This window comes from Chlorocebus sabaeus, chromosome 16 (genome assembly GCF_047675955.1).
Source record: "Chlorocebus sabaeus isolate Y175 chromosome 16, mChlSab1.0.hap1, whole genome shotgun sequence".
NCBI lineage: Eukaryota > Metazoa > Chordata > Mammalia > Primates > Cercopithecidae > Chlorocebus > Chlorocebus sabaeus.
In genome coordinates, this window is record NC_132919.1 from 66,356,095 (window position 1) to 66,378,790 (window position 22,696).

Below are 22,696 nucleotides of genomic sequence, written 5' to 3' on the forward strand. Positions count from 1 at the left end.
GCCCAGATCTCCAGAGACCTCATTCCCGGAGAAGTCAGCAGGGAAGATGGGAGGGGTGTCTGTAGTTTACTGAAGATAGCAGTCTGCAGCTTTTCTGCAGCTCAGGGTGGGTTGCCCTGCTGCCCCAGCTTCCTGGGCAGGGACGGATACCCCCAGCACCCTGGAATAAGCAAGCACTCCAGCAACCCCAGGATCACAAGAAGAGAGTTTGGAATACTCCTTTCTCCAGGGGGAGGGTACAGTGGAGTTGGGTCTCATCTGTGAGTCCCATTAGCCCTGAGTGACCTCAGTGCCCACGGGCTGGACGCTGGCACTGCTCAGTCTGACTCAGGGAGGTTTTCTTTTCTTGCCCACGTGGAAACTGGGGGTAGAAGTTCTCCAGGCAGGGTGCCATGGCGCCTCAGTGCAGGTGCTTGAAAGGCCTGGGGCCTCAGTTTACCAGCCCCCCACAGATCGCAGACAGGGTGTATGAAGGATTCCTACTTGCCCTCCGCAGATTGCAGACGGGGTGTATGAAGGATTCCTCAAGGCCCTGATCGAATTCGCCTCCCAGCACGTCTACCACTGCGACCTGTGCACCCAGCGCGGCTTCATCTGCCAGATCTGCCGGCACCACGACATCATCTTCCCCTTTGAGTTTGACACCACAGTCAGGTATGTGGGACACCCAGCCAGCCGTCTCCCAGCCCCACCCTTCCCCACACCCACAGCCTGGCCCAAGCACTCGGGGCAGCAGGCCTCGTTCTATGGGCAGGAGCGTATTGAACATCGGCTTTGTGCCGTGCCAAGGGATGGTGCAGTTGTTTGGGATGGCCCATGCCCTGGGCAGTCATGGCCAGCTCCGGTCCAGCTCAGGAGACAAGACAAGCTTTCCCAGGACTCCTCTGCCTCTACAGAACCATCTGTCTTCCTAGAGGTGGCTGCCGGCTCTCTGAGTGGAGCCTGCTGGAGCCACAGTGTATGCCTGGGTTGAGGAGGATTGTATGAGTTACTGCCCTGCGCTGCTGGCATGAGACCAGGCACAAAGTGGGCACCTGGTGGGTGGTACCTGCCGCTCCCACTGCATCTGTTGCTGAAATGATCACTCTTGTTCCAGTTATTGCTCATTATCAGCAACCTCTCAATGGAAAAATTTGTCCAGACTTCCTGCAACCCACATGGGAGTGGAAAACTGAAGTGGCAACATTAGTTCTTTTTCTGTCGGTGTCCACTGGCCAGGATTCAGCCCTGAATGGGCCTGGGGCTGAGTTTTTAAAATTATACCATCTTGGCTGGGCGTGGTGGCTCACGCCTGTAATCTGAGCACTTTGGGAGGCCAAGGCAGGTGAATCCCTTGAGGTCAGGAGTTCGAGACCAGCCTGGCCAACATGGTGAAACCTCATCTCCACTAAAAACACAAAAATAAGCCAGGTGTGGTGGTGGGCACCTGTAATCCCAGCTACTTGGGAGGCTGAGGCAGGGGAATCACTTAAATCTGGGAGGCAGAGGTTGCAGTGAGCCGATTTCATGCCACTACACTCCAGCCTGGGCAACAGAGCAAGACTCTGAAAAATAAATAAAATAAGCACATGTTTTTTAAATACAGGCAAGAAATCTTTAATGACTCTCAAGCAGCATTTATAAAAAAATGCAGTAGGACAGAGAATATCAGTGTGCATTGTGTGACATATCAGTAAGCACTGTTTCGAGAATCGCCTGTTCCGGAATGGAGAGGTACAGTGTGCGTGCATGGGTTACACAGTACGTCACAGCCGTATCATGGGTTCTGGTCAAAAGCGCTGGCCAGCGTGGCCACAGGGCAACCTCCAGCCCAGCCAGCACCAGCAGGTGTGCTGCTCTCTCCCCAGGTGTGCCGAGTGCAAGACCGTCTTCCACCAGAGCTGCCAGGCTGTGGTGAAGAAGGGCTGCCCCCGCTGTGCCCGCCGGCGCAAGTACCAGGAACAGAATGTTTTCGCCTGAGGCCCATCTGCTGACCCCGTTCTGAAGGCCGGGGGTGAGTGCGGCTCAGCCATCCCAGCTGGGTTTGCCATCAGCCCAGGAGACTTACCGTGTCACAGCTGTGTCCCCTTGTCAGGAAGACCCTCAGATGTGACCAGAGCACCGGCCTTCCAGAGAAAGCCCAGGAAGCCCCCGTGATGTCCCCTGGCCCCCTCACCACCCCTCTGCTGCAGGAGGCGTGGCCACCACCAGATGCTCCCTGTCTCCGGGCAGACAGGGCCTTTCACTTACCAGGCCCTGGCTCACCAGCGTCCCGGCACCTCTGTTAGGGCTGCCCAAACACTGTGGAAAGGAGGCTTGGGGAGCATTTTCAATTCCACATTCCTGATTAAAAGGTCTAGTTTTTTAAGGTGGGTTTTTCCCATTCATATTTCAACAGAAAGTATTTTTTTATTCTTGATCCTACGCGAGTCACCCAAGAAACCAAGACATTCTCACCCCCAGTGGGTGCACAGGAGCCACTCAGGCCTGGCCTAGAGGCAGCGGGTGGCTGGCGGGCAGGCCACTGCTGGGACAGGGCCTGTGGGCCCACCCAGTGCCTTTCCTTGGCCCTCACTACCAGTGCCAAACCGCCCCTTAGCAGGGCAGGGCCAGTCCTGGTGACCCCGCTTCCTCTCCGTCTCCTCTTTACTCCTCACCCCAGTGCGTCTCGCCTGCTGAGCACACCCCTTTCTCAGCGTCAGAGCCCCTAGCTCTTCTCTAGCCCGGGGCCTTGGCCCCATTAGGAGAAGGAGAAATGACTGGAAACCAGCACTGTCAGCACTTTGAGCCCTCCTTGGTTTAGGGAGGGTCACCGTCTTGCCCACCCCCTATCCCCGTGCCCTCCTCACCCCTCTACAGATAGGGGCGCTGCTGCAGATGCTCCAGGCCCACCTTGGTGGGTGCCTGGGGTCACACTCTGCCTGACTAACCCCTGCCAGGGCACAGATAGGCAGGACTCCAGAGAGGGCAGGCAGCCATGCCCTGCATTGTGGAGAAGTGACCTGGTCCTTTGCCCTAAGCTGTGCGGGGCGTGCCGCGGAGCTGCCCTGTGGATGCAGCCGCAGCCTCACAAAGCCATGAATTCCCACAGCATCACTGAATTTGCCCAGCCAGGACACTGGAGACTGAAGAACTTCCCCGGAGCAGGACTGCCTTTGAAAGGGCCTTGAGGCTGGGGTGGGAGCCTGGAATTGTTTTCAAAGCGATGTTCAGACCCTCCAGGCTTTGGGGAAATGTGGGTTTGCTGGTCTCTCTGTCGCCATCCTCCACCTCTCCTGGACCCAGCAGGCCCTCAGTCCTAGCTGTCTTACCTGCGCTCAGCTTGGAGTCTGAGGCCTCAGGTGGAGATCCGCATGTCACTGTCAGAGATGAGCCCACCTCCACCCTTCCCTGGGGGCGATCAGCTGCTGAGTCACCCACCCAGCCTTGGAGCTGGATCCCTGTGCATCAGAACAGAGGCGGTGGTGGCAGGCAGGTGGAGGCTGCGCACAGCTTCTCCCGGTCATGGCGCACACCTGTGCCCGGACGCCAACGCCTCCTAAGCCAGGAGCTGGGTTTATGCACTGCCATGGCCCACATTAACGCTCCACCACAAGCCCGGCCTAGTCAGAGCCCTCATTGCCCCATCCCTGAGTGGGCAGGAGCCTGGCCTGAGGAGGGCTTGGGCCTGTGAGGATTCTCTCTGAAGGTGCCCTTGGAGGCAGCAGGGTTGAGGCCCTGAGGGGCCCATTCCCCAGAAGCCGCCAGTGCTTTCTGATGCGTTGACTCTTCCTGCCTCCCCTCCCGCAGAAAGGTAGTGCCCACACTATTTTTAAAATGTTATTTTATGCAATACACTGTTCCTAGTGAGCGGGGCTCTGGCCCTGAGGAGTCTTTGCAATGTATTGAAGGAATTGCTGCCGTGTGAGTTTTGAATGATTTTGCAGTAAAGACCTGATCTTTCTCATCACTGGTCTGGCTTCTGAATTCTAACACTGCCACTGCCGGGGAGGAGACCACCAGCCATCGTTACCATCTGTCAGGGGCCCCCACCCTCCTGTTAGTCCCTGGCACAGGGGAAGGCTTGGGAGGTCCGTGACAAACACTTGTAGGCAGAGGGCTTGCATGCCAGGAGTGGGCAGGGAGAAGAGAGTAAGAAAGCCACCTTGCCAAGCCCAGCAGTCAGGGTCTCTGGGGAGGTGTACTCACACTTGTATAACAACTCAAGCTGATCCCATGCCGGTGGCTTCTTTTCCTGTGACTTAAATGTCAAAGCACAGACCCTTGACACTGGATCATGTGAAACCTCAGGATACAGGGGACATTTCTCAGAGGAGAAATAAATAAAGGAGAGTCGGGGCTCAGGAAAGATGGGTTATTTAAGCAGAGTCCCCGATTCAGGGCTCATGGTTTTAGGGCTCAAAATGACTTTTACTTGGCTGCTGACCTTCCTCAGAAGTTCCAGGAGAAGCCCAGGGGATCCCTCCAAGGGGAGGCCCACACTGCTGTCCATTTTAAGAACAGGAGCAGGAAACAGACTAATTCTCAGGGAAATCAGGTTGCAGTAAAATGGGATGGAAACAGACAACATTCAGGTCTGTGATTTCCTGTCCTTGAAGGTCCTTCTCAGATTACAAGGTGGCACCCTCTGCCCATCTAGGTGCCCTACCTTCCCCCAAGGGCCTCACCTCCCTCCAGGACGGTAGATGGTAGGCCCAGAGAAGAGAAGAGAAACTGGGGGAGGGAGGCCCAGTGGAGGGCCATGGCATGTGACCTGGTGCTGCCCTGCCAGTGGGCTCAGGCCCTCTCCAGCCTCAGCAAAGCGCCTCTGAGGGTACCTGTATCCCTTTCTCCCCTCCTTTTTTTTTTTTTTTCTGATACAGAGTCTCACTCTGATGCCCAGGCTGGAGTGCAGTGGCGTGATCTTGGCTCACTGCAACCTCCACTTCCTGGGTTCAAGCAATGCTCCTGCCTCAGCCTCCTGAGTAGCTGGGACTTCCCCTTCTCCTCTTCTGCCTGAAGGAGGATGGGTGGTTTGGAGATTCCAATCCAACCCCCAAGAGTTTATCACATAATATAAGTAGTCATAATAGCTGATATAGCCGGGCATGGTGGCTCACACCTGTAATCCCAGCATTTTGGGAGGCTGAGGAGGTTGGATCATCCAAGGTCAGGAGTTCAAGACCAGCCTGGCCAACATGGTGAAACCCCGTCTCTACAAAAATACAAAAATTAGCTGGGCATGATGGTGCATACCTGTAATCCCAGCTACTGAGGAAGCTGAGGCAGGAAAACCACTTGAACCCGGAGGCGGAGGTTGCAGTGAGCGGAGATCGCACTGCTGCACTCCAGCCTGGGCGTCGGTGAGACTCCGTCTTAAAAAAAAAATAGCTGATATATTGTGTGCGCTGGGCATGTGGTAAGCACTGCTTAGTGGACCTCATTTAATCCTCCCAATAATCCAGCGAAGTGGGTGTTACTATCCCGTTGATAGGAAAGAAAGCTGAGCTGCAGAGATAAGGCAGAGCTCCCAAGGCCTACCAGCCGCCAAGCAGCAGAGTGGGGCATCATACCAGCCTGACCCCACCAAAGACCATCGCCAGTGCCAGCGCTGCCTGGCTGTGCTGCAGGTAGGGAGGCACCTAAAAGGTAGGGAGGGAGAGAAGATATTTTCTAAGCATGTCAGACACCAAAGACCAACGCCAAGTTCTGCTGTGTGCCTACCCTGGAGGGTCCCAAGGTGCCACCAAGCCTCAGACACACTGAGATTCTCAGAGGAAGTGGGGACTCACGGGTGGGCAATGCCTAGCAGAGGCAAAGATATAGAGGTAAGGGAGTTCCAGAATGAGCCTGGCCAGATTCAGCTTCCCACCCAACCCTGGACCCCCAGGAGGTGGCGTCAAGAGGGGCCATGGCCTGGGGTGCGGGCCCCTCTTCCTCCCAGAACACTGGCCTGAATCAGCCAGCTCCTGGCACACACAGCCAGGTCCACAGGCACAACTGTTCCTTGGGGCCCCTGAGGGCGGGGGATCTGCTGGGGCTGTGGCTTGTAACGTCTGGAGTAAGTGCAGGCTCAGCTCAGGGCGAGGCTGCTTGTCCAGAGAGGCAGAAAATTCCCAAACAGAAAACCCCCAAGGCGGAGGACCCTGGGGCTGGACTCCTGGAGGTTGTTCTGAGCTTACCCTGTGGACGGATTGGAGGGTGGCCCCCCTAACCCACAAGGATCAAGAGGGGGTGGGGGATGGTGGGAGGGCAATCTGGCCAGGAGAAGCTACGGGGGAGGCTCCCGCCCTCCCCAGTCCCACCGTCTCAGCCCCGCGGCCTCTTCCTCCCTGGAGACAGCCAGGTGTGGCCCAGGATCCCGGGAAGTGCAGGGGAGGGGATGGCGTCTTGGCTCAGTCAGGCGCTTGCCCGGCCCAGAGGGGACAGGAAGCCAGGACACCGGGGATTGTCTCTCGCAACCGCAGCCCAGCCCCAGTCCGGGAGGAAGTTCTGCCGGGCGCTCTCCGCCGGTGCCTCCCTGGTTATATTGTTGAACAGGAAACCCGGCAGCGCGGGAGTCGCGCGGTCGAGGAGGGAGCGCGGGACGCCGAGCCCACGCGTGCCTGCCGGGGCAAGTGGAGGCGAGGCCGGCGAGCGGACGCCCCGAGGTGCCCGGGCAAGCAGGGTCAGGAGTGGGGAGCCAAGCGGGGTTTGGGGTGGGAGGTGGGGTGGGGGTAGGGAAAGGGGCAGGGTGGGGGAGGGAAGGGTGCGGCAGGTGGCAGGTCCGCACCCGGGAGCTCCGCGCGCCTGCTCCCCTTGTCTCCGTGCTGGGGCGGGAGCTGCGCGGGCCGCATCCCACGGGGAGGAGAAGGTAGGCGAAGGGCTGCCCTCCATCTGGGGGCGGGAGGGGAGCAGGCCCAGGCTCCCAGCACCGACCCAGGCGTTGACGCCGCTGTAGCTTGGGCAGTGGATGCAGGGGACCTCCTGGCGCCTGGTGCGCTCTCGCGCTCCAGGGATCCTCCCTGCTCCCCCAATCCCTCCCCTTCTCTGTGTTTCCCCAGGGTCGGGGAAGGAACCGAGGCCGGGTCCCCTTCTTATCCAGCCCGAGACACTGAGCTCCAGTGGGCGTCCCTGTGCTGGGAATCCCGCTCGGAGTTTTTCCAGGCCTGGCCGGGCTGCGTCGGGAAAGGCCCTGGTGAGGGAGGAGGTGGGCCCGGAGCGGGCGGGTCTGCAATCCTGTTGGAAGGGCTCGCAGTGGGTGATTAGGGTGCAAATGACCTCCCCGGGGACGGCAACGCCCGCACGAGACAACCAGCCCCAGCCTGGCATTCCCAGAGCCGCGCACGGGAGGGACGCAAGGACTCCGAGACAGCAATCTGGGGGGGGAGGGGGGAGGGGGAAGGCGGAGCAGGGGCGGTCCCACCCTCCTTGGGCTCCACTCGCGACCCGCCAGTGCCCCTTTAGACGCAGCCGTCGCGGCTCTGGGTCCCGGCCTTCTGCTCTGGGCCTCGTCCCAATGCCCCCCGAGGTCCCCAGCAGAGGCATTCAGGCTCCTCCTCGCCCCGCCCAGACACGGCTGCTTTGGGTATCGGTGACAGCACTCCTGAGCGTCCCTGTCCCTCTTTGCTCCATTTGCCAGCTCCGGTTCCGCGCAGCCTCTCCGGCCTCGCCCCTGGAAACCCCGCCCAGGGCGATGGTAGGGGCCTAACCTGCTGCCACCGCCGGCTCCGCCCACCCAGCCCATGGGCTCCCTGAGGCCCGCCCAGCCGACGTGAGTGCGCTGCGGGGTCCAGGGGGAAGGGGCGCTGGGGGAATGTCCTCCTTGGGGTTTGTTGGCTCAGCTCTGGGCAGCTCGATGACCCCGCCTCCAGGGCCCAATTAGCTTAGTGACTCAGTTTACTCCCTTTCCTCGTCGAGGAACGCTTGACAAAGTGGCGGGGGAGCCCTGCAGAGGCCCCGGTTGGACCCTGCTCCTTCGGTCCCTCTGCCTCGGCAAGCGGCGGTCTCCTGGCCCCGGGTCCCGGCCAGCTTAGGGGGCAGGAGGAAGTGTGGTCAGTGTGGGAGTTTGGAGGGGCCATGCACTTCCGGAGAAGACCACCGACTCATGGCTTTGGTGGAGGGGCGCAGGCAGATTTAGTTAGGCTCTCCCCCATCCCTGACACCCGGGAGCCGGGGCGGGAGCGGGGCATGTGCCCACCACTTCGGAGAGCTTTGGGGGGCCCTGCTCTGGGACTCCGCACTGATAGTCACTGTCTCAGAGTGCATTCTCCAGGAGCCACTCTCGTGGGGACACTGTAGAGGTCACAGGGCATGTGGGCAGGCCGCAGGGGCAGGGCCTTTCTCAGGAGGCGGCGTGAGAGCCAGAGAGGAGGGGGCGGTGCGGGCCGGGCTGGGCGGTGCGGGCCGGGCTGGGCGGGCCGGGCTCGGGCTCACGTCTGTGGTGATGCAGCTGGGGAAGGAAAGAGAAACCGAGAGAACCGGTTCCCCCGCATTGGCAGCAGAGGCCTCTACATCAAGGCCCTTGGACTAAGCGGGGCAGGGACAGCTCCCAGGTAGAGCTGTTGGCTGGGCCCCCTGCAGAGCCCGCATCCCAACTCTGACCAGGGGGTCGGGGCGCAAGCTCCTGGAGGGAGGCAGTGCTACCAGACCCTCTGCGGATTCTCTGAGGGCGGGAGGCGTCCAGGTGGGACAGGGCCGGGTAGCGGCAGTAAATGGGGTGTTCTTCCTACTTAACTGACGGGAAAAATAAGGCTCAGTCAACTATTAAGCAAGCGTGGTGTCAACCTTAGAGCAGACAATCACCCCTTGTTTTAAAGCCAAGGCTTCCCTCGTAGTCGATTTGGACCAAGACTACTCACAATCTCCCCACGGCAGGACTGAAGCAAGGGCCAAATCTTATAATCAACCCCACGGAACGAAGGGGTTGTCCTAATTCCAGCACTGAGTGTAAGAATGGAAGCCTTAGATGTGATTTTATGCAAGTTGCCATTTTAGAGATGGGAAAACTGAGGCCCGAAGGCGAACGGCGAGTGCAGGATCGGGACTCGAACCTAAGTCTGTCCCCGAGTGCGGGGCTATCCCGGGCTAGGTGGTCTTGACCTCCGCGGCCCTCCTTCTTGTTGCCTGCAGGAAAACGCCGCGGCCGCGATGGCGGCGGACGTGGAGGGGGACGTGTACGTGCTGGTGGAGCACCCCTTCGAGTACACCGGCAAGGACGGGCGCCGCGTGGCCATCCGGCCCAATGAGCGCTACCGGCTGCTGCGGCGCAGCACCGAGCACTGGTGGCACGTGCGGCGTGAGCCTGGTGGCCGCCCCTTCTACCTGCCCGCGCAGTACGTGCGCGAGCTGCCCGCGCTGGGCAACCCTGCCGCCGCCCCGCCGCCAGGTCCCCACCCAGGCCCCGCGGCTCCCGAGCCGCTGGCCTATGACTACCGGTTTGTGAGCGCAGCAGCGGCCGCGGGCCCCGACGGCGCCCCCGCGGAGCCCCGAGGCCGAGCCAGTTCCTTGTGCGGCCCTGCGCAACGCGGCGCCGCGACCCAGCGCAGCAGCCTGGCGCCCGGCCTCCCCGCCTGCCTGTACCTGCGGCCCGCGGCGCCCGTGCGGCCCGCGCAGTCCCTGGACGACCTGGCGCGCGCCGCCGTCTCGCCTCCCTGCGGCCTCCTAGGAAGCAGCGGCAGCTTCAAGGCCTGCAGCGTGGCGGGCTCCTGGGTATGCCCGCGGCCCCTGGCGCGCAGCGACTCAGAGAACGTCTACGAGGTCATCCAGGACGTGCACGGCCCGCCGCGGGAGGAGAGCGCGGAGCAGGTACCACCCCGGGAGCGGGGACGGGGGGACTCGGAGGCAGGGACGCGCGCTGGCGACCGTGTCCGCACGGAGCCGGGGCGCGAGGAGACCCGCTCCGCTCAGCGTCGGGCAGGACGCCCACCTCTGTCTGAAGACTGCGGATGAGCGCCCTCTCCCCAACCGCGAAAGGAGCGGTGCAGACCCCAGTCCCTCATCAGCAATTCCCAAAGTTCCCTGGAAGCCCAGAGGTTTTTCGTAATCCGATTGGTGGCAAAATTGCGCTTGAACTGATGTGAGGCTGCTGATGGTCTTTATTTATCGCACTTGTGTAAATATTCATGTTTCGCTGCAGAAAAGGAAATGAGCTCGATGGTCTGCTGCTGCCCCAAGCCCTGCTGGGAGGTTATGTAACCTATAGCAGGTGTGTGCCCCATATTATCTTTCCAAGTCCCAGCTGTTGCGTATTCCGAAGCGCATCTGGGCACAGAACGGGGGGTTGCTGGCCTGCCCCTGCTCAACCGCGTTGCCAGTCTCCCAGGATCCTGGGGTCAGATGAGAGGGTGGATGTGAAAGTCAGGCGTCTGCTTCCCTTTCAGGGTGCTTCCAGCATTTCAGTTCCTTTTTTTAAAGAACTCTTGATGCGTTTGTTTCAGAGAGACGTCCGGTTAAGTGAGGTTGTTTTTTCCCCCCTCTTCAGAGTCCAGTTGTGTTAATCCGGGAAATCGAAAATAGAGCACGTCTTACATCCTCAGAACACTCTGGGGGACCCTGACATTTTGAACTTTAGGAACTTTTCAGGGAGGGGCAGCTCGAGGGGAAAAAAGGATGCTCAGAACCGTTCTGCCATCTGCCACCGGCCGTGTGATGATCTAGAGGCAGTTCCCTTCCTCTCTCAGGGTCTCGGTTTGTTCTTCAGCCCAAAGGGAGGGGGTGGACAGATGGCCTCTGAACCTTGGGAGCCCCTGATTTTTCTTTCGCTGTACCTGATGTCATTACCATGAACATTGATGCCCACCGTGTGCCAGGACTGAGTCTGGGATGCCCAGACGAAGGAGACACCCCTCCGTAGGCCCGCTGCTGGGTCTTCCCTCTGCCCCTCTGGTTACAATGCAGAGCTCAGGTTTTGAGACTAGGGAAAGGGGAACTGGACTCTGCTGGGTCACCTGCCAGCTGCTGACAGCCACTTACACGCGAGGACGCTCCCCCAGGCCCAGCGTCCTCTGGTGTAAGCACAATACTTAAGGATTAGGGTTGTGAGCCTTAAACGAGGTAAGGCTTCGAAGCGCTTGGCAGCAGCAGGGAGTCCACCCAGACTGGGTCGTCCTCGTTTGGCTTCCCTGGATCTCCGCCGCCTTCCCTTGGGCTTCTGCAGCGGCAGCCCGCCGCCTTGTGGCCAGAGTGGAGAACGGCACCCGGCGGGCGGGGCTGGGCACCGCGGCGGGTTCCTGTCTCGCGCCCCTGCCAGCCGGCCAGGCAGCTTCTCTGGGATGGGTGGTTGGATCCCAGCGCTCTTCCCTCGCAGCACCCCTCCGTTTCCTGCGCAGGCTCCCGGTGGCGCACTTCCGGGCCTCTCCACATTCTCTGTCCTGGTGACGGTGGGAGGGTGCCTGCCCATCTGAACGGAGTCCCTGGAGGTGGGGGAATGGCCTTGCTCTTTGAACCTCGCATCTGGCCCAGGGTCTGGCTCAGACAGAGTGCACAGAGAGTGTGTGTTGAGGAGGTCAGAGGTGTGGCAGCCCTTTACCTATGAGCCAGGGCTCTATAGGTCCGCCCAAGGGCCAACACCCAAGGCCCCAGGACAAAAGAGGAAGGAGACTGCCCAGGTCCTGACATCTCCTGAGAAGACGGATCACCCCGGCTGCCAGAGCGCCTGCCAGGTGGCTCCTCTGCCCATCCTTCCTCCAGCTCCCAGCAGGTTCCCAGTTGCAGTAGCATCTGGGGGGAGGGGCACCAGTGATGGGGGTAGGGGACTTACCCAGGGGGGAGCTAGGACATTGGCCAGAGACAGGCAGCTCCCTGGCCCCGCTTGTGGCCCTAATTCACTGTGTGACCTCCACAAGTCACTTTGCATCTCTGGTCCTGTTTCCTCCCCTGTGCGATGGGTGCAATAAAACCACATTCCCTGCATGGAGCTTTATTCAAGAGGCAGCTGTGGGTCTCCCTGGTGCTCCACCCCCATCAAAGTCCAGGGTAGGGAGTTGCTCCTGCCCTCCAAGGGAACCCCACCCCTGCTCTTAGTTGTCCCAGGTGGCATTTACTCACCATGACCCTCCAGGCCCATTCACTTGTTCATTAGGCGTGAACTAGCTAAATACCTGCCAAGCCCTGGTGAGCCTTTGGATCTAGAGAGGACTGAGGCACAGCCACGGTCCTAGGGGACTCACCCACTTGGATACGAGGCCAGCAAGAGAAGACATGGGGCCAGGGCTCAGAGTGGAGCATGGGGTTGAGAGTGGGTACCCAGCCGGGCAGGGCCTCATGGGCGCTTGCCAGGAATGTGCATGTTATCCTGCAGCCGCTGTGAGGCTTTTAGCAGAGACAGGAGTGGGACTGAGAAAAAAATCCCTGTGGCCAGGGCTTCAAGAATGGCCAAAGATCTTGGTGGTCTCGTGGGCATGTGGTGGTAACAGAGGTTTGGGAGGTGGATGGGCAGGGCCTGGGGGCCGAGGGAGGTGGGAGGGAAATCGGGTTGAGTTCTAGATTCCCAGCTGGCACTCGTGGGCAGACAGTGGTGCTGCTTACTGAGGGGGGGATGACTTGGGGAGGAGCGGGGTGGAGAAAAGATGGGGCTGCCTGGATTTAGGTGCCAGACAAAGGGAAGAGAAGCGTGAGAGTGCTGGCTCAGAGGCCAAGAAGTGTCCAGAAGAAGGACACACAGGAAGGTCATGTGAGAGAAAGGCCATATGACATTTATCCGAAGTGGCCACTAGAAGCTCAGCTGGTCGGGGGGTGCTGAAGGCAGAGGGCAGTGGTCAAGAGAGAAGTGAGTGTGCAATTTGAGCGTGTGGACAACGGGCAGGAGGAGAGACACAGTGTGGCCAGAGGGGGTGTAGGTCATGGATGGAAACATGGTCCCCAGGTTCAGCTGGGGGGCAGGAGATGGGGAGGCTGAAGATGGGGAGGAGGTCGTTGCTGAGAAGGGATCTCAGAAGAAAGTGGGTGCAGAACAGAGGGGGCAGGATGTGGGGATGGCATGGCATGGGGGCACTGGGGAGTGTGTGGGGACTCCCGTCTGTCAGGCAGCAGCTCAGAGCTTAGGGCAGGCTACCGGGCAGGGCCAGGGACCCCCAGAACAGAGGAGCTCCTGCTGTGGATGGTGTTTTACAGCCTCGTCACTCCCCATGCACTCTAGTCGCACATATTGAGCACTTGGGGTGGGCTGGTCACTGTTCTGGACACTGGGGACAAAGTGTGGCAAGACGCAGTCCCAAAGGGGCTAAGAATCCTGTGGCCTCTTGCTCAAAGGCTTATACCCAAGGTTAAGCTCCCAGCAGCTTGGAAGGCAGGCATGGACACCTCCATTTGCCCTGAGTACAGAGGTTCAGGGAGGTTTAGTGACAGGATGAAGCTCACACAGCCAGGAAGTGGCTGTGTCCAGGACAGTTCCAGGCCCCCTGACCCAAAGCCCCACCCTGGCCACCAGGTTCAGTTTCAGCCTGGTGGCCTTTAGGATTGGCCACCATGTTCCCCTCGGCAAGAACAGTACAAGCCGAAGGCAGGCATGTGCTCTTTCTTCTGAGCATCCTGTGTGCCCAGTCCTGCTGTGGAAGAGTTGATGTCCCAGGAGAGGGGCATCTCCTGTTCTCTTGCTGCCCAGGAGAGGGCAGAAGCAAACCCTTCTGAGAGGGGAGAGAGGGAGACAGGGGGAGGTAAGCAGGGGTGACTCCTCCCCTCCCCCAAAGAGGCCACTCAGGGAGCCCTGGGAAGCCAGGCCAAAGCCAGTGCAATAAAGGGGACTCTGAAACTCTTCCCGTAGCTGTGATCCTGACTCTGGGACTCTTCCCGTGGCTGTGGTCCTGACTCTGGGATTTCAGGGTGTGGTCACCAGCCCAGCCCAGGGTGGGAAGGCCCAGGCAGGTGGAGCTGGCCTGGAGCCCGCCCCTGTTGCTGGAGCATTGGCCGCTAGGAGGGAAGTTCCAGCCAGGCCGCTGCACCTTCTTATACAAGCAGCCCTGGAGGCGCCGCACCTGAGCTGGCAGCCCGGACTGGAAGGAGCCTGGGGCCTTCATTCCTCCTCCTCTGCTGGGAACTGTGAGTGAGCCCTCGCCCCTGGGGGACTAGACGGCGGCCACAGCAGTTTCCCCACTCTCCCCTCCCTTTCCCGAATCCTAAAACCCACCTGCGGGGGCCTCCTCTCTGGATCCAGGCCCCGCACCCACTTCCTAGGACAAACTCCGAGGGCAGCCGGAGCCACTGTGATTGAGAGAAAGGAACTGGCCTTGGGACAGGCCCACCTGTCCCCCTTCGGGGCCAGCTAGGTGGCCTTTGGCAAGGGGAGTTGGTAACAGCAGGAAGCTGAGGCCAAGTTGAGGGGACTCCAGCTAGCTCCTTGATCGCACTCCCTCCTCCAGCAACCCCCACCCCCACCCCCCAGCTGGGGCAGCCACCCTGGGGTGGCTCTGCCGGTTTCCTTACACCTGACCCAGTTCCCTCCCAGTGGCTCACCTGCAGCCCCGGGCTGTCCCAGGAGCCCTCTGCCTAGGACCTGACGTAGGAGACAGCAGCTTCTTGGGTTCCCCTCCCACCCTCACCCCACATTGCTGTTCCCCCAGAGATCTCCCTGCCCACCACCCTCACCCTGCCCCCGGCTCCCCTGCAGGCCCCCTGATCTCTTGGGGTCTCGCTGGAGCCTGTGCCTGGTTCTTACTTCTTAGTCCCTGGCTCCCTTCAGCCCCCAGGGGCCTGAGATGGGCCCCAGGACAAGCCCACCTGCCCCTCACTTCCTTCCCAAGACTCATCAGTTGGCCTCACTCTAGACCTATCTTTTGTAATGTTTATTTCAATGGTTTTGGGGAGCAGCTGGTGTTTGGTTACATGGATAAGTTCTTTAGTGGCGATTTCTGAGATTTTGGTGCACCCGTCACCCGAGTGGTGTGCACTGTACCCAATGTGTAGTCTTTTACCCGTCACCCCCCTCCCACCCTTTCCCTCACCCCCAAGTCCCCAAAGTCCATTATATCATTCTTAGGCCTTTGCGTCCTCATAGCTTAGCTCCATAGACCTATTTTCTCTGCCCCTCTTAGAGCTGACTGTGTCCAGTACAGGGAGGGGTGGGCATCGTACTGAATGCCAACCTGGATGGGTGGTCAGTGCCAGGCCCTGGATAATGGGAAGGTTCATGATCATGACCAGAGGGCAGCTGCTAACCAGGAATGTGGCCAGGGCTCCATGCCTGAATGATGGGGAGATTCGGAGCTGGATCTGTGCCAGGGAGTGAGAGGTCAGCGGCTATTGGTTCATATTGAAGGGGAAACAGGGCTGCCAGGACTAGGGCTCTGGGGCACAGGGGCACAGGTGCTCCTGCTAAAATTTGGGAAGCTGTGTTTCCAGATTGCAGAAGGATTCTGGTGTTGAGGGAACTTCCAGAGCTGTTGCCTGGGCCTGCAGGATCTTTCTGTCCAGCCCAGGCTCCTGCAGGTGCCCACCCTGCCTCCTTGCCTTCTCCTGGCTGGGGGTCCCCTGTGAGGCATGAAGGGATGGGGGCAGGGGCCCCTGTCCAGGCCTCTATGTCTGTCTAGGGACTGAGCCAGAGAGAGGAAGCAGAGGTAGCAGAAGGGCCTGCCTGCAGAATCCTCCCAGCCTCCCCCTTCCTTTCTACTCTTTGGCCCAGTTAAATGTGTAAATTACTATTCCCTCCCTATAAAAATCGCTTAACTCCATTACAAATATTTGAATAATAGGAGGAAATCTCAATCGAATGACTGTTAGCATGTTGGTTTCTTCCCGTTTATTCTGCCTTCTTATGAGTATGTCGGGCAGCTCCTGTAGAGACATCACAGAGTAATGACGATTGTGCCTTCTGCTTTTTCATTTACAGTATTCACCTAGTCAGTGAATGCCAGCTGCTGTACTGGTGACTAGGGAGCAATGAAAAATAAAGGATGGTTCCTGCCCTCAGGTAGCTTACTGTCCAGGAGAAATTGAATAGCAGATCCAGTTATGATATGGTATGGCATGGCAGTTATGGTATGGCAGATATGATATGATATGACGCGTCTGCAAAGAGCTGTTGGGGGCATGTTGGAGGAGCCGCCCTCCCAGAATCTAGTTGGCAAGAGAGAAATCCAGGAGTGCTTCCTGGAGGAGGAAGGTGTTGGCAGAGATGAATTCAAAAGGTTTCTACAGTTCCCTCTCATGAAACCCTCTGGACCTGGTGCCTTTTTCAGTGGCAGATTTTTTTTCTCATCAGTGGTAATTAGTTTAAGTTTCTACTCACCTTCTGGTTAATTTTGGCCATTTTATATTTTACTAGGAAAGCATTCATTTTCTCCAGATGTGTAAACTCTCCACTTTTAAAATTTATTATTAATTTCTTTGTGACCAAGTAAATGATTTTTCTAAGTTTTTCATAGACATATAAGAAAAATGCATATTTTCTTTTTTAATTTTAATTTTATTTTTCTGAGATGGAGTCTTACTCTGCTGCCCAGGCTGGAGTGCAGTGGCATGGTCTCAGCTCACCATAACCTCCACCTCCTGGGTTCAAGCAATTCTCTTGCCTCAGCCTATGAGTAGCTGGGATTATCGGTATGTGCCACCATGCCTGGCTAATTTTTGTATTTTTAGTAGAGAGGGGATTTTGCCATGTTGGCCAGGTTGGTCTGGAACTCCTGACCTCAAGTGATCCACCCGCCTCAGCCTCCCAAAGTGCTGGGATTACAGGTGTGCGCCACCACGCCTGGCTGGAAAAATGCATATTTTCTATTTAAGGGATATAAGGTACTATCTGCATTAAATCAAGTTTATTTATTATATTATTCAAACTTTCATTTCCTTTGTATCCTTTGCTTGGGGGCAGGGGTCTTTTACTCTAATTCTGATAGAGATGTGTTTTCTTAAACTTTCCTCTCAAATTTTCTCTATAAAGCTCTTCTGGTGCTTTTCCTAGTTTTTGCTTTTTATATTTAACTACAGTGCTGTCGGGAGCATGCAGATTTAAAGTGTTCTGTCGGTACAAATTGTGCTTTTCTATCATTACACAGTGTCCCTCTTTATCCTATTATAGTGCTTAGCCTTAAATTTCGCCCTTCTATTGTTAATATGACCACTTCTTATTTTACTTTATCCTTTTTTTGCACTTGCTTAGCATTATTTTATTTTCTACCGTTATCATTTTTTGAAACTACTAATTCCTTGCATATGTCACATCACTGTTTTGTTTTGTCTGAGACAGGGTCTGCCTCTGTTGCCCAGGCTGGAGTGCAGTGGTGTGATCATGGCTCCCTGCAGCGTCAACCTCCCTAGCTGAGGCAATTCTCCTGCCTCAGCACCCTGAGAACCTGGGACCACAGGCTGGCATGCCACCATGCCCAGCTAATTTTTTTTGTTTGTTTGGTATTTTTTGTAGAGATAGAGTTTCTTCATATTGCCCATCACCATTGTATTTTTGTTATTTTCATGGTTTTTTTGTTTGTATGTTTTTTGAGATGGAGTCTTCCTCTGTCACTCAGCCTGGCGTGCAGTGGTACGATCTCAGCTCACTGCAGCCTCCACCTCCTAGGTTCAAGTGATTCTCCTGCCTTCACCTCCTGATTAACTGGGATTACAGGCACACGCCACCACATCCAACTAATTTTTGTATTTTTAGTAGAGACAGGGTTTCACCACATTGGTCAGGCTGGTCTCAAACTCCTGACCTCAGGTGATCCACCTGCCTCACCCTCCCAAAGTACTGGGATTACAGGTGTGAGCCACGGCGCCCAGCCTATCACTGCATTTTTAAACCCAAGCTGACTCTTTGTCTTTTAGTGGGAGAATTCAATCTGTTCACATTTTGTTTAACAATTGATCTACTGTACTTGATTTGATTACCTTTGGCTTGTTTTACATTTATTGGTTTACCTTGCAGTTTTTTCCCTCTGATCTGGTTATCCATTTCCTTTTTCTTCCTGTTACACTTTGCATTTCATTACTGGCAGCTGTCTCTTCTCTGGGGTTCCTAATCAAACACATATTCTTTAGCACATGCCTCGATGGGGATTCTTTTCTCAGCACCCTCATCTGAAAGTTACAGAACCTGTCATTCTGTAGACTCCGGTCTTTTTTCAGCTTAGGAACATCTATTTGTTGCTTGATTTGATTCTTGTTTCTTTATTTTTTATTTTTTTGAGACAGGGTCTTACTCTGCCACTCAGGCTGGAGTGCTGTGGCACCATCACGGTTCACTGCAGCCTCGACCTCCTGGGTTCAAGTGATCCTTCCACCTCAGCCTTCTGAGAAGCTGGGAATACAGGCGCCCGCCACCACGCCCAGCTAATTTTGTTTGTAGTTTTTGGAGAGACAAAGTTTCACCACGTTGCCCGGGCTGGTCTTAAATTTCTGGACTCAAGCAGTCTGCCTGCCTCCGCCTCCCAAAGTTCTGGGATTACAGGCGTGAGCCACTGCGCCCGTCCTGTTGCTTGATTATTGTTTCTTTCACCACCTTTTCTTTCCTTTGCATATGAGCACTCCTGACTGGGTCCCCCCATTTATCTTTGGCCTCTTTATTTCATTCTTGGTGTACTTTTTGCTCCGAGGTTTGATATTTCTTCTTGACCTTCCAGGCTGCAAATTTGAATCTCAATAGTGAATTTCTTCTCCTTCAACTAGTACAATGACATATTTTAAATTCTAAAAATCAGTCTTTTTTTTTTTTTTTTTTTTTAGATGGAGTCTTGCTTTGTGGCCCAAGCTGAGCTGCAGTGGTGCGATCTCTGCTCACTGCAAGCTCCACCTCCCAGGTTCAGGCCATTCTCCTGCCTCAGCCTCCCGAGTAGCTGGGACTACAGGCGCCCGCTACCACGCCCAGCTAATTTTTTGTATTTTTAGTAGAGACGGGGTTTCACCGTGTTAGCCAGGATGGTCTCAATCTCCTGACCTCGTGATCCGCCCGCCTCAGCCTCCCAAAGTGCTGGGATTACAGGTGTGAGCCACCGCACCCGGCCAAAATCAGTCCTTTTTAAAAACTCTGCTTGATTTGAGTCTCCTTAAGAGTTTGTATTCAAGTTGTAATTGCATTCTCCGGCCCCTCTGTTTTGCCAATAGCCTTGAATTTATTTTACTAGGTAGTATATTTACAGATATTTTTTAAGTCAAAACAATATTTTAAAGTCTATAGTAAAAATCTCACGTGTACCCTGTTTCCCTGCTCTGTTCTCCCTCAACTCAAAAGTCACCCCTTTCATTCATTCTTTCTTAATTCTTCCAAAGTTTCTGAGTACAAACGAGTACAACTACGACTCTGATTACTTAATTTTCTCTCTCTTAAGCAATACCGTCCTGTGTGTAAAACAAGGTAAAAAAACAAAACAAACAAAAAAAAAACCAAAAAACCCACAACACAACAAAACAAAAAACAAACTTGTTTACTTTTTGTTTTATTTATTTCTTTGACAATGTATCTTGGAGACTGTGCCTAGAGAGGTTGTGCCTCCTTCCATACAACTACAAATAATCCGTTTTACCAGTCTCCTGTTTACAGGCACGTGGAATGTTTCCTATTTTTTACTGTTACAGCAATGCCATAATGAATACCCTTTTACATACGTACAGGTAGAAGTAGGAAAAATTCCAGAAGTGGGATTTTGGGGTCAAAAGGTAAATAATAGTTATTTGATGGGTATGTCCCATGAGGCGTGTACCAGTTTGCCCTCACCAACACAAATTAGAGTGTCTAGTCCCCAAAGCCTTGCCAACTGACTGTTGTCGAACTTTTGTTTTCTGCCAACCTGACCATAAAATGTATTATCTTATGGTACTTTAAATTTGCATTTCTCTTTTCAGCAAGATTATCTTTTCATATATTTAAGGGCTGTTTGTCCCCCCCCTTTTTTTTTTTCTGTGCCTTTTTTTTTTCTGTGAATGGTCTATTTATATCCTTTGCCTGTTTCTGTATTGGGTTGTTGGGTTTTTTTCTTATTGAGTTATAGTACCTTTTTCTATACTAGGGAAAATAGCCCTTTGTCTGTTATTACCAGTCATAATTCCCTCCCCCACCCTGATTGTCTTTTGACTCTGTTAATAGCATTATTTTGCCATGCAAGTTTTCTTAAAGTATACTTATGTAGTCTGATGTATCACTCGTTTATTTTATGGCTTTTATATTTTGAGTCTTTGTTACAAAGTCTTTTATAGATATATACATACAGCGTATTTAAGTCTTTTATATATATACAGACAGAGCATAGTTTATATTATATATATTTATATATACATACAGCATATTGAAGTCTTTTATATATAGACATAAAATATATAGGCTTATATATATGTATATACATACAGCATATTAGATTTTGTTTCCTTCTTTGATTATATTTATGGCTTCATTTTTAAAAATTTAAATCTTTAATCCTTTGAGGGTTATTGTGGATGGACAGAGTGAGATGTGGACCCTCCCTTATTTATATACGTGTTTATTTATTTGTTTATCTCTGGATGGGCAGTCAGTTGTCCTGTGGCCTTTCACTGACAAGTTTGTCTTTCCCCATGATCTGTGATGGCATCTTTAGTGCGTCCTGGGTCCGGGCTGTGCTGGGGTCTGGTGGCGGCGGCCGGTTTAGTGCGTCCTGGGTCCCGGTTGTGCTGAGGTCTGGTGGCGGCGGCTGGTTTAGTGCGCCCTGGGTCCCGGCTGTGCTGGGGTCTGGTGGCGGCAGCTGGTTTGGTGGTTCTGTCTGTTCCCCCTGCTGAGCTGTCACAGAGTGAGTTTATATATCTTTGCTCCCCAGAGCTGGGGTCGAGCTGCAGGAGTACCCCACTTGGTGGGGGGAGCCCTAGAGTGGAGAAGGCATGGTGGTCTCTGCCAGTGGGCCTTGGGCATGGGACGTCTGTGATGTCAAAACACCAGCAGGAATTCTCCCTGTCTCCTTGGGGCCCTGGCCTTACAGGTAGAGACTACCTGGCCCACCTGTTTGGACCCCTGAGCTCCTGGGCACAAGGATACAAGAACCACCCTGCCTTCTGCCTGGGGTCCCATGATGGGCCAGCCTGCCCCAGGGTTCCCCTGGGAGCCTCCACCTCAGACACAGCCTTTCACCTGTGCCAGCCAGGTCCTACCCACCCGCTGCCCCAGCCTCTGCTTGACTTAGGCAGTAGCAGGTCGCAGTTGGGAGCAGAGGGGAACAGGGCATGTTGAAGTGGCCTTATTCCCAGAATGCCGGCTCCAGAGCTGTGTCTAAAAGCGAGAGGAACTACTTTGTAACACATCGGGAGCAGGGGAAGCTGAAGGGCAAGTCTATTTCCAGGTGAGAAATAATGAACAACTTTTTTTCTTTTCTTTTTTGAGACCTGGTCTCGCTCTGTCACCCAGGCTGGAGTGCAGTGGTGCGATCATGGCTCACTGCAGCCTCAATCTCCTGGGCTCAAGCAGTCCTCCCACTTCGTCCTCCCAAATAGCGGAGAGCACAGGCTTATATGGTAGCGACAGTGAGGATGGAGAATAGTAAAAAAGTTTGAAGGAATTTTTTTTTTTTTTACTTTTTATTATGAAAATGTCCAAATAGGCTGGGCCTGGTGGCTCCTGCCTATAATCCTAGCACTTTGGGAGGCCGAAGCGGGAGGATTGCTTGAACTCAGGAGTTCAAGACCAGCCTGAAAAACACAGTGAGACCTTGCCTCGATATTAAAAATAAGTAAATACATTTTAAATTTAAAACTAAATAAAAGAAAATGTCTAACATGAAGAAAAGTAAAAATAATTTTTTTTTTTTTTTTTTTGAGACAGAATCTTGCTCTGTCACTCAGGCTAGAGGGCTATGGCACAATCTCAGCTCACTGCAATCTCTACCTTCCAGGTTCAAGCGATTCTCATGTCTCAGCCTCCCGAGTAGCTGGAATTACAGGCACGCGCCACCACGCCTGGCTAATTTTCGTATTCTTAGTAGAGACGGGGTTTCAGCATGTTGGCCAGGCTGGTCTCGAACTCCTGATCTCAGGTGATCCACCTACCTCTGCCTCCCAAGGTGCTGGGATTACAGGTGTGAGCCACCATGCCTGGACAAAAAGAATTTTTGTTGTTGTTTTTGTTTGTTTGTTTTTTGAGACCAAGTCTTGCTCTGTTGCCCAGCCTGGAGTGCAATGGCACAATCTCGTCTTATTGCAACCTCTGCCTCCCGGGTTCGAGTGATACTCCTGCCTGAGCCTCCCAAGTAGCTGGGATTACATGCATATGCCACCATGCCCCACTAATTTTTCTATTTTTAGTAGAGAAGGGTTTTTGCCATGTTGGCCAGGCTGGTCTCAAATGTCTGATATCAGGTGATCCGTCTACCTCGGCCTCCCGAAGTGCTAGGATTACAGGCATAAGACACCACGCCCAGCCAAAAATAATTTTTTTTTTTTTTTTTGAGACAGAGTTTCACTTTTGTTGCCCAGGCTACAGTGCAATGGCTTGATCTCGGCTCACTGCAACCTCTACCTCCTGGGTTCAAGCGATTCCCCAGTCTCCTGAGTAGCTGGGATTACAAGTGTGGGCCACCATGCCCGGCTAATTTTTTTGTATTTTTAGTAGAGACGAGGTTTATCCATGTTGGTCAGGCTAGTCTCAAACTCGCGACCTCAGGTGATCCGCCCACCTTGGCCTCCCAAAGTGCTGGGATTACAGGCGTGAGCCACCTCACCCAGCCAATAATATTTTTAAAAAATGAATACGGGCTGGGCTCAGTGGCTCACGCCTGTAATCCCAGCACTTTGGGAGGCTGAGGCAGGCGGATCACAAGGTCGGGAGTTTGAGACCAGCCTGCCCAAGATTGTGAAACCCTGTCTCTACTAAAAATAC

At 54.8% G+C, this 22,696-nt stretch overlaps 2 protein-coding genes across 5 annotated transcripts in view; both read left to right on the forward strand.

The window, feature by feature from the left end:
- The window catches only part of PLEKHM1 (pleckstrin homology and RUN domain containing M1), a 56,255-nt gene extending 52,330 nt beyond the window's left edge, over positions 1 to 3,925 (forward strand). The window contains exons 11-12 of the mRNA XM_008012309.3: positions 497 to 654; positions 1,848 to 3,925. Coding sequence (XP_008010500.1) covers positions 497 to 654; positions 1,848 to 1,959 — 270 coding nt within the window. The 3' untranslated portion in view covers positions 1,960 to 3,925. The remainder of the gene's footprint in view (positions 1 to 496; positions 655 to 1,847) is intronic.
- Positions 3,926 to 6,232: 2,307 nt separating this feature from the next.
- The window catches only part of ARHGAP27 (Rho GTPase activating protein 27), a 37,777-nt gene continuing 21,313 nt past the window's right edge, over positions 6,233 to 22,696 (forward strand). Inside the window, exons 1-4 of one of the 4 annotated variants that reach the window (XM_037993441.2) lie at positions 6,233 to 6,625; positions 7,002 to 7,135; positions 7,580 to 7,711; positions 9,070 to 9,744. In XM_037993441.2, coding sequence (XP_037849369.1) covers positions 9,088 to 9,744 — 657 coding nt within the window. In that variant the 5' untranslated portion in view covers positions 6,233 to 6,625; positions 7,002 to 7,135; positions 7,580 to 7,711; positions 9,070 to 9,087. Of the gene's footprint in view, positions 6,626 to 6,754; positions 7,136 to 7,579; positions 7,712 to 9,069; positions 9,745 to 22,696 lie in introns of those variants that run through there. The other 3 variants (XM_037993437.2, XM_037993438.2, XM_037993439.2) reach the window with 3 other exon arrangements.